Source organism: Myotis daubentonii, chromosome 18 (assembly GCF_963259705.1).
Source record: "Myotis daubentonii chromosome 18, mMyoDau2.1, whole genome shotgun sequence".
In the NCBI taxonomy this organism is placed as follows: Eukaryota; Metazoa; Chordata; class Mammalia; order Chiroptera; family Vespertilionidae; genus Myotis; species Myotis daubentonii.
The window spans coordinates 19,456,043-19,472,324 of NC_081857.1; the positions used below are offsets into that span (position 1 = coordinate 19,456,043).

A 16,282-nucleotide genomic window follows, 5' to 3' on the forward strand; every position below is an offset into this window, starting at 1 on the left:
ATTTAGAGAATAGATGTGGACAGAAAAGTGTTAGAATGAGGGAGGAAAACTAAATCAGATGGAAGTAAGAGGAGGAGCTCACACCATACTGTAAGTATTCATGGTTCTGGACTTGGGTACCACATTTTGTCTGGATAGACACTAAAAAAGCAAACGGGATGGAACGAGGTAGGGTGGGGGTAGAGAAAGGAAGGTCGAGAGGCGCGAAAGAAGCTTGGAAGGAAAGAGAAGGAGGGAGCAGAACAGTACAAAAGCAGTCTCGGATCTTGCCGGGGATGCAAGCGTTAAGGGGAGGCGGGGAGTGACGCGGTTTGCGTCTGGAGCGGCTCCTTGGAGTCCACAGCATCCAACGCCGCCGGAGCCTCGCCTTCCTTTCTCCCTCTGCAGACATCGAGACACAAAAAGAAGCGACCCCGCGACCAGGGCAAGGAGCCCACCCGCACCATGACCGAGACCACCAAGACCCACGTTATCTTGCTGGCCTGCGGCAGCTTTAATCCCATCACCAAAGGGCACATTCAGATGTTCGGTGAGTCCTCCCGCCCACCCCCCGAGGCTGCTTCCGCCTCTCGCCGGACCCGGCACCGGTGTTTTCCAGGGCGACTGAACTGGGAGGCGAGTGGCCCTTCGGAGGGGTACGCTGGCTGATCCCGCTGGTCGGAGGTCAGCCCCTCCATTCCCGGCTCCGGGGAGGGGACGCTGACTGCGCTTTCGAGGCGTCACTTGCTCGGGCCAGACCCGGCTCTCGGGGTGGGGGGTGGGGGGAAGGCAAGAGGTGGGGGAGGGGAAGGGGCGAAGGTGCGTGTTGGTTTGGGCTGGATGGGAGGCCGAGGTTCGAGAACTTGGGTGCGGCTGTGCGGTGGTTTGGGTACTTGGCCGAGGAGGATCGGGATGGGGGCAGAGGTTGGGGCGCGGAGGCGCGAGGAGGAGGGGGTTGGAGATAACGTGCGGTTTGTTTAGGCTGGGCGGAAAGCTCGAAGGAGTTAAATGATGTCTGTGCATCCGAGACACAAACATTACACTCACAACAACCAGTAACACATTAATGTAGGGCTTGGATGGTGGTTGGGGTGGCCCGGGGGGGAATGTTTGCGGGTGGTGCACCGTGTTTTGCCCGCGGGAGGTGGATGGTTGAATGAATGGGGCAGAGGAAGGGGGATGCTGGCCAGCTTGGGCTTGGCTGTGGGGACCCGCTGCCCGGAGGGGGGCGGGGGCGGGGGCGGGGCGGCCGCGGCCAGAGGCCTTCCCCAGCTGGTGTTGATGGATCTGGACCCAAGTTGGCTGACGTTCTTCCCAGGGCGGCGATGGCACCTGGGAGGCTTGTGGCGTGCGGGTGTGTGTATATGACTGTGTGTGTGTGTGTGTGTGTGTGTGTGTGTGTGTGTGTGTGTGCGCGCGCGCTCACGCGATTTGGGGCGTGTGTGTGTGTGTGTGTGTGTGTGTGTGCACCATCGCGCCGTTTGTTTCTTGGAGGCTTTGGGCTTGGAGAGAGAGGAAGCGAGCCGGCTCTTGGCTGCTGGTTTGGGATTAGGAAGGGCAAGGGAAAGGGGATCGGTGCCTATCGGAGATCTCCGGCCAGACTCACAGGCGCGGGGGTGTGCACGTTTCAACCCTGAGGGAGGGACGCGGAAGCAGGCTTAAGGAGAGATTAGAAGTTGGGGGTGCTTTTTTTTTTTCTTTCCTGGCACTGAGGGAAAGGAGAAGAGGAGAACGAGTGGGCTGGGGATGGATGAGTGACCGTGGGAGGCGACCCGGGCGGTCAACAGGGCGCTATCCAGAGGCAGTGGTGCTGAAATGCAGGGTGTGCCGGAGCTGGCGCGGCACACGTGTTTACCGGGAGCCTGAGGATCGCTGAGCTCTTCTAGGGCTCTTTAGTGAAAGCCACATCCTATCGGCAAACACTGGGAGAGGTGTCTTACACCTAAAATATTCTCTCTAAACCTAAAAGGTGCGTTGAACTGGGTCCGCTTATTAAAAACCTCACAAAAAGAATACAGAATTACTTTGAGCCAAGGGTAGGCGCATGTATAGGATCCGAGGAGGGGGACTGAGAGGTAGCCATCCTTTCCTCACCATCCCTTCAGCTTTGAAAGGCGTTTTATTAGGAGCTAATACCTACTTACCTAGTAAATAAAGACTTTCGTTAAGCATCAGGGTAGAGCAGAGCATCTCTTCAGTCTTCTAAAGGAATATCAGACAGAGCCTTGGGAACACTGTACTTTCACTTTCTTTTGCTTCTGATGTCTTCAGTCTTGTCCTTCCTTTTCTTTCCGCTCATATTTCCTCTAGCCATTTTATGTGGGTGTACTGTAGTCCTCTCACTTGCCCAGATGGGGATGGGCTTTTCCTCTGGAACTTCTTGGCTCTAGGAATTTTTCCTGAGCCAGGAGACACTCCTCCTTCTTCCTGGGGCCAAAGATGTAGTTAATCCTGCTTGTGTTAGGGACAGATTTAGACAGAAAACCAAGGACTCTGTCTTGCGTCTGAAGAGAGTTTGGTAACAACGATAAAGGCTTTTATTAAGTCAATGCTGACCTGCCAGTTCTTTATGACTTTACAGGATAGAATATGTGGAAAAAGGAATGGATTACAATAGGGAGGTTTAGACAGAGAATAGGTGAAAAGAGACTTTTGACCGTAGTGACTATTTGCTAATTATTGGAACTGAGGAAGAAGACAGTATCTGTCCATAAAATCTTTTGAGTGTCCATTAGTCACATGTAATCCAGAGAACAACATGGAAGGAGGAGGTGGTATGCTCACTGTGCAAAAGTCTTTATTTAATCAGGCAAGGAGCTTATAACCTAATAAAGGATTTATCACATGTGCATGTGAAAAGGAAACAAGAACACAAAATATAAACTCAACTTTTTGTACAATCTGTTATGAGAATCTTAGAGCTCATGCTAAATATTATAATTGATTTTTGTAGAGTAGTTTCTAGTTTACAAAGCCTTTTCATATATGTTGTGTCACATTCCTAATAGCAAACTTACAAGAAAAGCACCGTTATCTCCATTTTACAAATGAAAAACAGATGTTCAGAGGCTAAGGGACTTTCTTAAGTGGCTTAAGTGACATGGAGAGCATGTGGCAGACTTGAGACTTTCCGAGTCCACTTGCAGAGGCCTTTGAACTGTACCAAACCCAGGGACAAGTGCTCACTAATCTGCTGACTGCATAATTCCATGAACTCTATTTTCTTCAAACATATACTAATAGAGATTGGAAGCAAATGGGCCATCAACTAAATGAGATTCCTAAATATGCATTTCCTTAAGAGCTCCTTCCCACTTCTAAAGAAAACAATTACCCACAAACTATTTTCTTCTTTTAAATGGCTTTTTAAATTTCCTCCCCAACAATACAGAAATAATTAATGCAATAAAATTATCAACAGTTTCTTTAAGTTGCCTGAAATTTGTAATGGAAACATTTTTTTAAGACCTAAACAGAACTTTGGTGTTAGACACTTTTAATAGAACTGTATTTTGAAGTGCACTGATTAACCAAAGAAAAAAAGACTATCAATAAACAGAGAGGTGGCATTCAGAACTAAAAACTCACTACCTCTGTAAAGTAGTACTTGTACGGTTGTCAATATTTGTAAAATATTTTTAAATGAAATTTTCCCTTTACTCTGAAAGGGGAGTTGATATTATTCCTATTTGTGGCTATAGAAACATATAGTAAAAAAATAACATTTGTATAGAGATATCTGAAACCTATATACTTTACTGTAATTAAAATGTTTTCAGGGCTAAATACAACATTTTTGGAAAAGTAAACCCATGAGCTAACAATGTTTTATTTCATGGGTCTACCTTATTACATAAGAAGATAATGTTATGCCAGTTTTTTTAAACATGTACTTTCTTAATACGTATATAGAGATTCTATTTCAGTATAACTCCTTTTTATAATTACATGGCTAAATTTGTCAATGAACCTACCACTGGGAAATCAGATAGCAAATTAAATAGAAAAATAAGAAAACAACTGATCAGATTAGTTTTGCCATAAAAAAAATTAAGGAATTGAGGGACTTGATAACAGCAGAAATGTATCCTGTTTCTTGATGGTTGCAAAATAATTGGATTTCCCAGTTTTTCTAATTCAAAATAGTTTTGCTTTGAACCACTGGGTCTTTTGCAAAGAGACACGATCCAATTTGTAACTCCCAAAGGGTAATGAAGATGGCTCTCTCTATTTGTTGTGGAAGTGGAAATGCAGCCCCTGTTGCTACAACTAGAAGTCAAATGAAAAATGAGTTTGAGTTGCTACTAATATGCAGAGAACTGTCAGAAATCGAGAAATTGTTTAATATGCTTGCAATGTCTATTTTAAAGGCACACATTTACTCCATAATAGTTAAGTAAATTAAAAAAAAACACGTGGATGTATAGACTCTTGTTCCACCTAGAGGAATCAACTACACACAAGGGCTGAGGTGGTGAGACAGACAGCCATGACACATTAGAACTAAGAAAAGTTCAGTATGGTTCAAGGACAAAGGGAATGAGAGATAAAACTGGGAAAGTAGGTGGAAATATGATAAATTATGAAGGCTTATAAGTCATGTTAAAGAATTTAGATTTTATCAAAATTAAATGGATAATCTCTGCGTTGTGTTAGGCAATAGTTGTGAAAGTAATCTATTCATGACTGAGAAAGAGAATGAAAACTCAGTTTTGAAAGTGTTTCCTTTAAAAAGATTCAAGTCTAAATTTTATAATATTGTCTCATCAGCCACAAATAGTGGTCCCTTAATATATATTTAATGATACTGTGAAATATACACTTTTTAGTACAGCTCTCTTTCATTTCTAAAGTGTTTAAAATCATCCCAAATTGCTCAAAAATATCCTAAGGACACAAAGGAATGCATTACATATTTCTTCAACACCAGCTTTGTTTTGTTTTTAAACAATAACACAAATTTTGGTCAAAACAAAGACATTTAAAGTAATTATTTAGGATTTGATGTAACAGACTAAGAACTGGGATATAGGGATTTATTTTATAGAGATTTATATTATTTTATTTATTAATATGTCCCACATCTCAATATATGAAAATGTAGCATCAGTTTACAAGGGATGAAGTTTTCCATTGCCAGAGGTTTTCTGATTATAATCATTCAGTTGCACGGAATGCATTTGCTGTTTTTGGATACAGTTTGGCAGATAGCTTCAGAAATATTTTAGCTCAAAAAGATGTCAGCAGCTTACATGGTGGTGTGACTAAGGCCATCCTCCTGACACTGAGGCCATCCTCAGTGACACATCCTCCCCTCCATGAACTGTGCAGCAACGGCAAATGTTACCAACTCTATCAGCATCAGCATCTTCCCCATTGTCATTTTAATAATGGAGCTAAACTGATTTGAAATTCTTTACACACTACTACCATTAAACTGTTTTCCATTACATCTATTGCACAGTTCTCTTAGGTCTGGACAAGTGAGCCAGCCAGGACAATTCTTGTTATTCTGGGGATAAGGGAGTAAGAACAGAAGGTGGAAGAGGAGCAAGACTCAAAGGTGGGGATGGTGGCAGCTAAATAGCACTCTTTTTCTACTCTTTCTCCAGTATCATGTTGCCTCTACATGGGTAGCGATGCTGCTACATCTTTATTTTATTATTTTATTTTTTTTACATCTTTACCTTCTTTAATATTTGCCCAACAGTAGGAGGGTAAGTGAAGTACGGCCCCTAGATCACACTAAATACATATAGTGCTTCCCTTGTTCCAGTCTCTTAGGTCAAAAACCTTGGACTAATGCTTGATCCTTCTTTCTTTACACATCCCATCTATGTCAGCCAGTGTTTTTGGGGCTCTCTAGCTTCAAAATATAACGAGGACCAACCACTTTTCCCCATGTACAACCCTGGTACAAGCCACTGGCATCTTTTATCTGAATTACTGGCCCCAATGCTCAATCCTCAACAAAATAGCCAAAGCGATCCTTTTGAGATGGAAGCCAGACATAAGTCAGATAATTTTGTTCCTTTGCTCAAAATCCTCCAGTGGCTCCCCATCTTATTCAGAGATAATGTCATTATAATGGCTTACAAGACCTTCATGGTCTGCTACCTTTCCCCATCACTGTTTTTATTTCTGTATTGCTCTTTGAAATAAAGAGGACTTTTCCTTTTTTTAATGACTTTATTTATTTATTTATTTTTATTTTCTGAAATGGAACCATTGTACATTGTTCAGGCCATACCTATTGAAGGAAGAACCGAGTGAAAAATTCTACTGCTATACAACCCACCCAAACAGTCAATTAAACAAACAACTACTCTGATGGGAAGCTGTTCTCACCCAGGTTCTAAATGTACCCCCTTTTACTTCAATGGGATGGCCCCTCCTTGTTCAACTATGTTAGATTTGGTGAACTCCATTCACCCCAGTGTGATTTCCATGATTTTGTAGAATTTGGATCACGTGCCCAGTTCTCTTTTCCACAGGCTTAATAGTCTGAAGCATAAGGACCATGGAGATCCTTTCTTTTGACACTTGTATTCAGCTCTAATCTTTTCAGGGGTCTCAAACAAGAATATTTCTGTTCTTTCTATAAAGGTGTGGGTCTCTATGACCTTGAAATTTATTATTATTATTATATAATTTTAAAGCCTCAAACAAGTGACATTTCAGTGTGTGTAGGGGATGGGTTTTCCAATGCTTTATTCTTCAACATTTTCCCAAAACTTCATCTTGGTACCTAAAGGAAGGTGGAATCCTCATTCCATGGAGCATTGAGATTAAACTACATCAATAACTGTTCGTATTTCTTTTGAAATATTTATGTGCTGATAAATATTTAGCAGTATGTGGTTCATCACATGGCCTACAAGATTTTTAAAACAAGGCAAATTTTTGCAAACTTAGGGATGATCACTATTATGAATTAAAATTAAGAAAGACAAAAAACCCAAGACATAATTTCTTCAGTTATCATGAACCACTCTTGCTATGCACAGTTTAAAAATTATTTACTTGTTATGCCACAGGGAATTGCAGTTTAGGTGTTGTGTTTTTTAAAAAATAGATTTTTATTGATTTCAGAAAAGAAGGGAGAGGGAGAGAAAGATAGAAACATTGATTATGAAAGAGAATCATTGATCGGCTGTGTCTTTCACGCCCCCCCTCCCCACTGGGGATCAAGCCCACAACTCGGGCATGTGCCCTGACTGGGAATGAAACTGTGACCTCCTGAATCATAGATCGACGCTCAACCACTGAGCCATTCCAGCCAGTTGGGAATTGAAGTTTATAGATAATATGTGATTTTCCCATGCTGTGAATCATGTCACAAAGCACGGGTGAATATCTCAGTCTTTCCCTATTGCTTTATTATTCATCTCTATATGGAAATTAATAAACTAAATAGCTATTGATTTGAGAATACACTTAGTCTCCTTTAGCCTTTGTATTATCATTCGTATATAGTGTGATTGATTTAAGCCAGGATCAGCAAACTCTACAGCCTGCTGGCCAAATGTGACTTGCAAGCTAAGAATGGATTTTATATTTTTAAATGGTTGAAAAAAATGTAAAAGAAGAATAACATTTTGTGACACATGAACATTTCTTGAAATTCAAATTTTAGTATTCATAAAGTTTTATTCACATACCACCACACTCATTCACACAAGTATCGTCTAGGGCTATTTTCATGCTACAAAAGCAGAGCCAAGCACTGTGACAGAAACTGCCTGGAATGAGAGCCTAAAATATTTACTATCTGGTTGTCTACTGAAAACGTTTGCCTACCCCTGATGTAACCTACCTCTGGGGGTTGGAAAGGGAGTGACTCTAAAGGATTCTAAAAATATGAAGTGCAGTTGAAGTATATTATCCAGAGGAACTCTTTAAAGAACAATTTTTCAATCTAAACTGAATCTCTGAAAAGACTCGTTTGAGCAGCAAATGTAGTTCCAATTTTGTAACTGTAATTTTTCTGGCTGACTTAAGAAATGGCCGTATTCACAATGGGGATGATTTTCTCCCGTCTGGCTCACACTGGACATTGATTAGCTCCTCTGGCTAATGTTGGATGCTTCTCTGTGGTTGAACATTAGATATACATTTCCTGATTCACAGCTACCTATTCTTTAAATCTAATATTTTATATGCCTTCATATTTGAGGATTTAAAAAGAATTAACACACCAATTGCGTCCGGCTTTTATAGGCTGTGCTTGCAGTTACATCTCGTTTTCCTGCAGCAGCTCACCACCTTCTGAGCTCTGACGGCACTTGGTCTGTACCTCTCTTAGGGCATTTAGCACACTGTGCAGTGGATTGTAGCTATTTCTGTCCCACATTTCATATTCTCTATCAGATGTAGACCCCTGCCAGGGTCGTATGGCTTTAAAAAATATATATATTTTATTGATTTTTTACAGAGAGGAAGGGAGAGAGAGTTAGAAACATCAATGAGAGAGAAACATCGATCAGCTGCCTCCTGCACACCTCCTACTGGGGATGAGCCCGCAACCAAGGTACATGACTTTGACTGGAATCAAACCTGGGACCTTTCAGTCTGCAGGCCAATGCTCTATCCACCGAGCCAAACCAGTCAGGGCAGTCGTATGGCTTATTGTATCTCCTAAGGTGCCTAGTACAGTGGTCTAGGCACATGGAAGATACTAGATATATTTAGCAAATGAATGGGCGATAGAACTGTTAGGAATATTCAGAATGTCAGAGTTTAGGTAGCATAGGGGATCAAGAATTTGGGAACCAGGAAACACAGAAAAACAGATTCAAGTAGGACAGAGTCAGAACACAGGACAAATAGCAAACACTCAGTGACCTCACAACTGAGATGATTGTTGCCTCAAGGTAGGAAGGTGGGTGAGTCCTAGATTGGAACCTTATCCCAGAGTATAGCCAGCCTAGATATCCACAGTGGGAACCGGCAAGTCATATTTGAGGGCGATCACGTATGTGTCTTGGCAGGAGTGAAAAATGAGAGTCAAGGATGAAAACTGTTTCCTGGATGTTTTATCCAGACCTATAGTACATCTAGAACAGCTTCTCCATGAGGCAAACGTGGTTTGAGGATGGCAGGGGAACTAAGTTTTCTTTTTATTTACTCTTAGTTTGAAAAAGGTTTCATGTCCATGGCACCCGGCAAAGGGGAACTTGGTATGTTATTTACTCGACTTCAAACAAATGAACAAAAGACCTTGGTTTGTCCATTAGAAGTTTTCATTTTCAGAAATCACAGAATCTCCATGTGAAAGCCTTTTCAAAATTTATGCAGATGCCCATCCAGTCGTGAAACCTCTTTAAAACATCTTCACAAATGTGGGTCCAAACTCCGCCTGAGAGCTTCCCGGGAACACACTAGCCTCCAAAGGAGCCAAAGGGCACTTGGCTCAGTTTTACTTTTTTCAAGATTGTTCCTTCTATTGGGCTGACAAAGGCCTTCCCGAGACTTGCGTGTGTTGGGCCTAGTTCTTTTCCTTCAGATCCACGGAGCAGGTCTAATCTCTCTTCTGTTTGAATAGCTGAAGACAGTTACTCTGTCCTCCTCCTCCAGTCTTCTCTTTAGGCTTACTAAGACCCAGGACCTTCAGCTGGACATCCAGTGCCGATGTTACTCTTCATAACATCCTCGCTCCTCTTCCTTGAATGGCTCTTTATTGTCTATATCCCTCTTTAAGTGTTATATCCAGTTCATGATGCAACATTCTGATGTGGCCCTACTGTGTGCTATCTTATTTATTATTGGACTTGGCTTACTGTATTTATGGCACTGTGTCTACCTCTTTCGAACTGAATCTGGTTATGGTACCTGCAAGCTATGGGTACCTGCATTGCTAAAAAATCCTGACATTCTGAATAATCAATCAATTTGATAGACTAAGCTGCTAAACTAATCCTATTTATTTAAAAATCTGGCTGGTTAAAAACAAAACAAACAACAAGAAACCCCTGACTGGTATATCATCAAGGTGTGGTATCCTCTGGAACTTTGCAGTCAACGCACATGCTTAATTATATGAGATGATGTCAACCACACACTGGAGTGACATGTTGCTTTTAGAATAAGAAAGAAACTTTGCCGGTTCCCGGTCAAGGCTGAAACTGGAAGTCTCGGAATTCTTGAGTTACCAAGTTCCTTGATATTTCACTGCAGGGACTGATCTGTTGTAAATGGGTTCTGTTGTCCATGTTTAAAGGTCCTGGTTTGGGACTGAACTCTGAACGTTCTTCCTATCTTGTCTAGCTCCTCCCTTCACGATCATGCCATTAGCCCTGTCCTTTTCCCAGGGCTCCCATGAGAGCAACCAAAGTGCTCTCTTCCTTTTCAGTGGAGAATTTGTCCCAACAGAGTTGGGTGGTGTCACATTTAAGTTGGGGGCATTTGGAATCTTTTAAAAAAAATCAAATAACAAAAAAGTCGTTTTTCTTCAGGAAATTTCCAAACACATGCAAAAGTAAACAGAATGATATAGTGAACCTCAATGTACCTGTCACCCAACTTCAATAATCAATTCATTGCCAATCTTGATTCACTGGTACCCTTAACTACTGCCTGCTTTATATTCTTTTGCTGCAAATCCCAGACATCCTCTTGCTTCAAAGTGAGATATTGTTAGCTAGTACATAACTGCTGTCTATAGGACCTCCATGTACAGACTGGCCTTTCTCGTTCCCATTTTACGTTCGTTTGCTTGACATTTTGAGTTGCAGATGAAGCTGGTATAGGGACAATGTCTAATTTCCATCTTGGAGCAACACAATAATGCTTCCACCCCAAGTCAACAGTGGGTGACATGTTAGCATTTAAAGGAAGGGATTTATGGCCTTTCCCATCTTTCTCACATAATGGGGGGTCTCTGAGGCTCCCCTCCACAGTGGACTCCTGCTGGACACAATGGGCCATTCTTCAAGGACTTCCAACAATCAAGTCTTTATCCCTTGTCATTCAAAGCCATGAATGTCTGTGTTAGAAGGTGTCCCTATATACATCAGTGGCTCCCAATCTGGGGGGCTTTGAACAACCAGGGTTTCCACAAATCAGAATAATGGTCTGGAAACTTTCTAGTATTTCTAAGGATATGCGTCCACCCTCAGGATGGAACAGGCTACAGGCTATGTGTCAAGTTTCTGGGCTTTTGCTTTTATTATTATCAGTTTGGTGTGAGGTAAGCTCATGCCGATCAGGAGTCCTGCTTGTATTTTATTTGATAATCAAAAAAAAAAGAAAAAGAATTTTTTTCTTCTCTTTCTTCATAAGAGGAGGAACATAAACGGATTCTATTTAGTGACAAGTTTGGCTCCTGCGGTAGCATTTGAGTTTTGGGCTTCTGTTTGGCCTGACTTTAACCTCTGTAGAAAATTAAAATACAACCCTTCTTACTGGTCCCTTAATCCTTTCCTTGGGCTGTTTTAAATCAACTTTTCAAAGTGTATTGTCATGCAATTGAGTGATCATTTGCATTTAAATGTAGTGAATAAAAACTCCCTGCTGAACCCTTTGGGGATGGATAGGCCCACTCTCCTCATTTGCCCAGCAAATCACATGGCTCTGAATATTCATAAAAAAGGGCTGGAATGACTTCTCCATCTGGAATGTGCTCTTCCCAGCTGCACTTGTTTTGTTAAGATTGGTTCTTCAGGTTTTATTTGTGGTTGTATGGAACTCTGTGCACCGGGAAGACGCGGTGGGGAGCTGGTAAGGACAGTCTCAGAAGTGAGTCCCACCCCCATCGTGGCCATGGGGGTACTTTAATGTGGTTTTTCTGCCATTGATCCCCTACGCTTGCTTCAATCCTCCACTCAATACAATATATAGTAATTTACACCACCTTTTTTTTTAGATGCAAATTGTTTATTTCTGTCTATTGTGATAAGAAATTGTTCATTTTTTTTTTAAGAAATGCATAAAGACATTGTGTTTGAGCCTTGGCCTGTGTTTCTCAGTAGTTAGAGCATCAGCCTACACACCAGAGGGTCATGGGTTCGATATCCAGTCAAGGGCACGTTCCTGGGTTGCAACTTCGATCTCCAACCCTGGTTGGGGCAGGTTCAACCTCTCCAATATATAATCACTATCAACTAACACATGAGCTAACGTTCACTGAGCACTTACTTTGTGCCGGGCACTGTTTTAAGTGCTCTCCTTGCCTTGCCTCCTTTAATTCTTAAAACAATCCTATTCTCATTCTCATGAAGCTAATGATCAGAGAGGTTAGGTAACTTGTGCCAAGCCACCCAGCAAGTGCCTGTGGGCAGGAATGTAGACCCACATGCTGTGACTCCTGAGGTCACAGTTTTAACTACTGCCATATGCTGCCTTGCTCTGTGGGCCCTGGGCTCTGTGGTAGGGGCGGTGGGTTTGTGGGCAGAGAGGCCTGCACTGCTCTGGAGATCCTGCCCAAGGCAACCACAGGTGGAGGGGCCAGAGGACTCTGCAGACCACCAGAGAGGCCTGTGGACAAGTCCAGAGGATGGAGAGGGGAGTAATAGGAGGGGGTCCGCTCAGATCCTGGAGCCACTGGAGGGAAACAGAGGAAGACTGGGAGCAAATCAGGAAAGGTCCTGGGTAATGACCATGAAGTAGCCACACTCACCTTTTTGCTAACTTAAAGGCACAAAGTCAGAAAGGACAGATATAAAATTTCCCCCTTGTTTGCACTGTAGTTGGCAAGAGTGTCTACAGATTAGTCAGTGCTCCCCCCCCCCCCACACACACACACTATAAAATAAGTAAGATAATAACTACCTTGTTGGGCTCTTGTGAGGATTAAATGAAATCCTGTGAATACTATATTGTAACACCACCTCCTTTGACAACCTGGCTCTCACCTTGCGCCCCAGTGCCTTATTGCTCCCCTTGCAAAATCATAGATCCAGACCCTAAGCCTAAGTGATGTCTATGTCACCAAACATTTTATGAAGAGCTAGCAACGGTTACAGTGTAAATCACCAACAACTTCCAGAATGCCCTACTCAACTCTAGGGAGAGGACATTTGATGCTTCCCCTTATGGCTGCAAGTTCATCTCTCTTCCCCTAGCAGCTGCCCCTTACTTCCCCATATCCTTTCCACAAAATGCCCTGGCTGCCCCCCTCCCACACACCGCCCCCCCAGCCCCAGCATTTAGCTTCCTTGGTCCAGCTGTCCCTCCATCACCTTGCCCACCTCTTTAAATCCCTTGGCCGGCCTAACCAACTCAATAAGCAGAAGCCACCACTGCTGGTCAGATTCTGCCCAGGTGTGGTTCTCCAAGCATGTTGATGTATGTGGCCACATATATAAAGGTCATAGCCATCCTGTCACATACAGTGTTTTCAGCAAACTATCTGGCCCACAGTAAGTGATGGATAAATGGGGGTAATAGTTTTTGCCAGTGTCTGTCCCGTGATGTCTTGCCTGGGCCAGCACGCAATCACCCTGCAGGTCTGTTTCCACTGTTGGTGGAGGACTCGGGAGATGGCTCAAAGGCAAAGGAGAGTGGATGGTTGCCATCTAGAGATGTGAGCAGGCTGGGATCTCAGAAAGGCCTGTGCTTGTGGACATTACGATGAGCATCCAGAAGTCACTGGGGAGGTGGTGGCCTGTCCAGGACAATGTGCTCTGCTCCTTTTTGTAATTGCTGGTGGCTTAACTATCAGTGAGATTAGAGTGACTGGCAAAGACATCCTGCCCATTCCTCGTGGACAGAGCACCTTGTTTAGACGTGAGCCCCTGGTAGGTGCTGCAGGGTAAGGCTAGAATAGGCTGTGCCTCTAATCTCCCTGCAGAAGACTCAGCTCTTGCTGCTGCTGGAAAGATCTAGGACAGCAGTCAGGTGACTGCTCATTGTCTTTGAGGGCTGGCCAGAGAACCTTGGTTTTTGGCCAGATTTTTGTGCCTGTCCTCACACATCGCCCACTGGAACGGGTGATGACTTAGGGTAAAAAGAGGTTCCAAAGAATGGAAAATAATCAGATTTGTAGTTGGAAGAGACTTCAGAGGACATTCAGTCGCTTACTGGATAGTTGTCATGACGGAGAGCTCATTTCCAGTCTGTTTCGTTGCTGGACAGCCTCATTTGTTAGAAAGCTCTTGGTCAGGAGCAGGTTCTGTGTGCTTGTGACTTTGGGCTGCTTGTCCTAGTGCTTTCTTCTGAAAATGTCAACCAGGCTTTGCTAGCACCCCTATTCCCTAGCATCTAGATTGGGAATCTTGAACACACGTCTTATTCAAATGTATAATAATGCCACCTTTCAGACAATCACAACCCAACGATTTGAAGTACTGCTGGAGGAAGGGTTGAAGGTTAACAAGTTATTTCTGGGCACCTCTAACATAGCTCATCTGCTTTGTTCCCCAATCAATCTTTATCCCTACCCCCTTCCCAGCACTATCACCCCCTGACATAGTTTAGGGGATGTTTATTTGTTTATTGACATCTCTTCTCTAAGAATATAGACTCCATGAGAGCATAATCTTGTCCTGGTTTGTGTTACTCTGCCCTGTATGCCCAGTGTTTAGAACAATGCTGGAACATAGGAAGTACTTGATTAATATTTGCTGAACAAATTAAGAGCCAAAGTAGGATAGTGAGGGTTCCAGATCCTTTTAATTCATCTGAGTGCTCCAAAGAAGGACACACTGTTTCCTTGAAGGTCGACTGGTATGGAAGCAATCATTTTAATCCTGGAGTCCGGGGACTTGGGTTCATCACAGTGTTGCACTCATTGTCTGGGGGGATGTATAAGCTGGATATATAACTGCATTGGGGCTTATTTTTCTCATCTACAAAATAGAATCGACATTCTTTGCCTTATTCAACTTCGGAGTTGTCCTGAGGATGAAGTACAACCACATGGGAGAAAGTATTCTGTAAATTAGAAGCACAATATAAATATAAAAGTCATTACTATTGTGATGATGATGATTGAGATGGTATAATTTTGCTATAGTAAAAGTATATTTAGCCTGAGAATGAATTTATCTTCCACTTGAGATGAGTTAGTTTCTGCAGCAGCTAGGGTTCGTGTGATTTCCAGAGATGCTCCCTATGAGTTGACTTACCAACACCACCAATACTTATTCATGTGTCTACTATGTGTAGGCATTAGTCCAGTTGCTTGAGGTACATCAGAGAACAAAACAGAAAAAAATCCCCCTCTTTCTCGGCACTTACAAGTCTAGAGGAGGCAGAAAGACAGTAAATAAAATAAAGAATTATGTAGTCTGTTAGAGTTACAAGTGCCAAGGTGTAAAATAGAGAAAAAGAAAAGCAGAATAGAGGAATAGAGAGGATGTTGGGGAGGGCATTGCAATTTTAAAGGGTGATCGGGGAGACCTCACTAGATGGTGACACTTGAGCAAAGACTTGAAGGAGATGAGGGATTTATCCACACGGATGCTGGGGAGTGGGCTCTCTAGGCAGAGGGAACAGCCAGTGCAAAGGTGAGGACTTCCCTCAAATGCCCAAGAGAAAAGTAAACCCGTGTGTCTAGAGTAGAGGGGGATGGTGGTAGATGAGGTTAGAGAGATATTGGGTGGCAGATGGTGTGGGGTCACATAGGACATTTTTAGGACTTTGACTTTATCTGCAAGGGAGAAGGGGAGCCATCTGAAGGTCTTGAAGAGCAGGGTTACATGATCTGCCTTCCACTGGGTTATTGTGACTGCCGTGAGGAGACTGGAACATTGGGGCTGAGACTAGAGAGGGAAACCGGTTAGGAAGTTACTACATGTAATCTAGAGGAGGAATGATGGCAGTTTGGATCAGGGAGGTAGAGGTAGGAAGAAGTGATGGGATTCTAGATATATTTGCAGGAAGTGCCAATAGGATCTGTTAATGATCTGCTTTGTTGAGAAAGAAAACGGAATGAAGGATGAGCCGAGGTTTTTGTCGTGAGCCAGTGGAAGAATGGAATGGACATTGACGGATGTGGAATGATTGTGGGAAGAGCAGGTGTGGGAGGGACTATCAGGAGCTCAGTTTTGGACAGGCTACTTCTGAGAGGATGGTTAGACATTCAAGTGGAGATGTTGAGTAAGCATATACCAGCATGAGCCAAAAATATAAGTAAATGAATAACTCGGGAGTCATCAGCATATAGTTGATATTTAAAGCCACAAGACTGGCTAAGAATACAGAGGGAGGGAGTGTCGTTAGAGCAGACGTCAAGGACTGAGTCCTGTGACACTGCAGCATTTAGGGACTGGGGAGATGGGGACGAGACAGCAACTTGACTCTAAAGAGCAGCCAGTGAGGCTGAGGAAAATTAGGAGCGTGTGATGGCCTGGAAGTCAAGTGA

At 43.0% G+C, this 16,282-nt stretch overlaps 1 protein-coding gene across 1 annotated transcript in view; it reads left to right on the forward strand.

The window, feature by feature from the left end:
• Nucleotides 1-259: 259 nt before the first annotated feature.
• NMNAT2 (nicotinamide nucleotide adenylyltransferase 2) overlaps nucleotides 260-16,282 on the forward strand; it is a 103,854-nt gene continuing 87,831 nt past the window's right edge. The window contains exon 1 of the mRNA XM_059674577.1: nucleotides 260-529. Coding sequence (XP_059530560.1) covers nucleotides 445-529 — 85 coding nt within the window. The 5' untranslated portion in view covers nucleotides 260-444. The remainder of the gene's footprint in view (nucleotides 530-16,282) is intronic.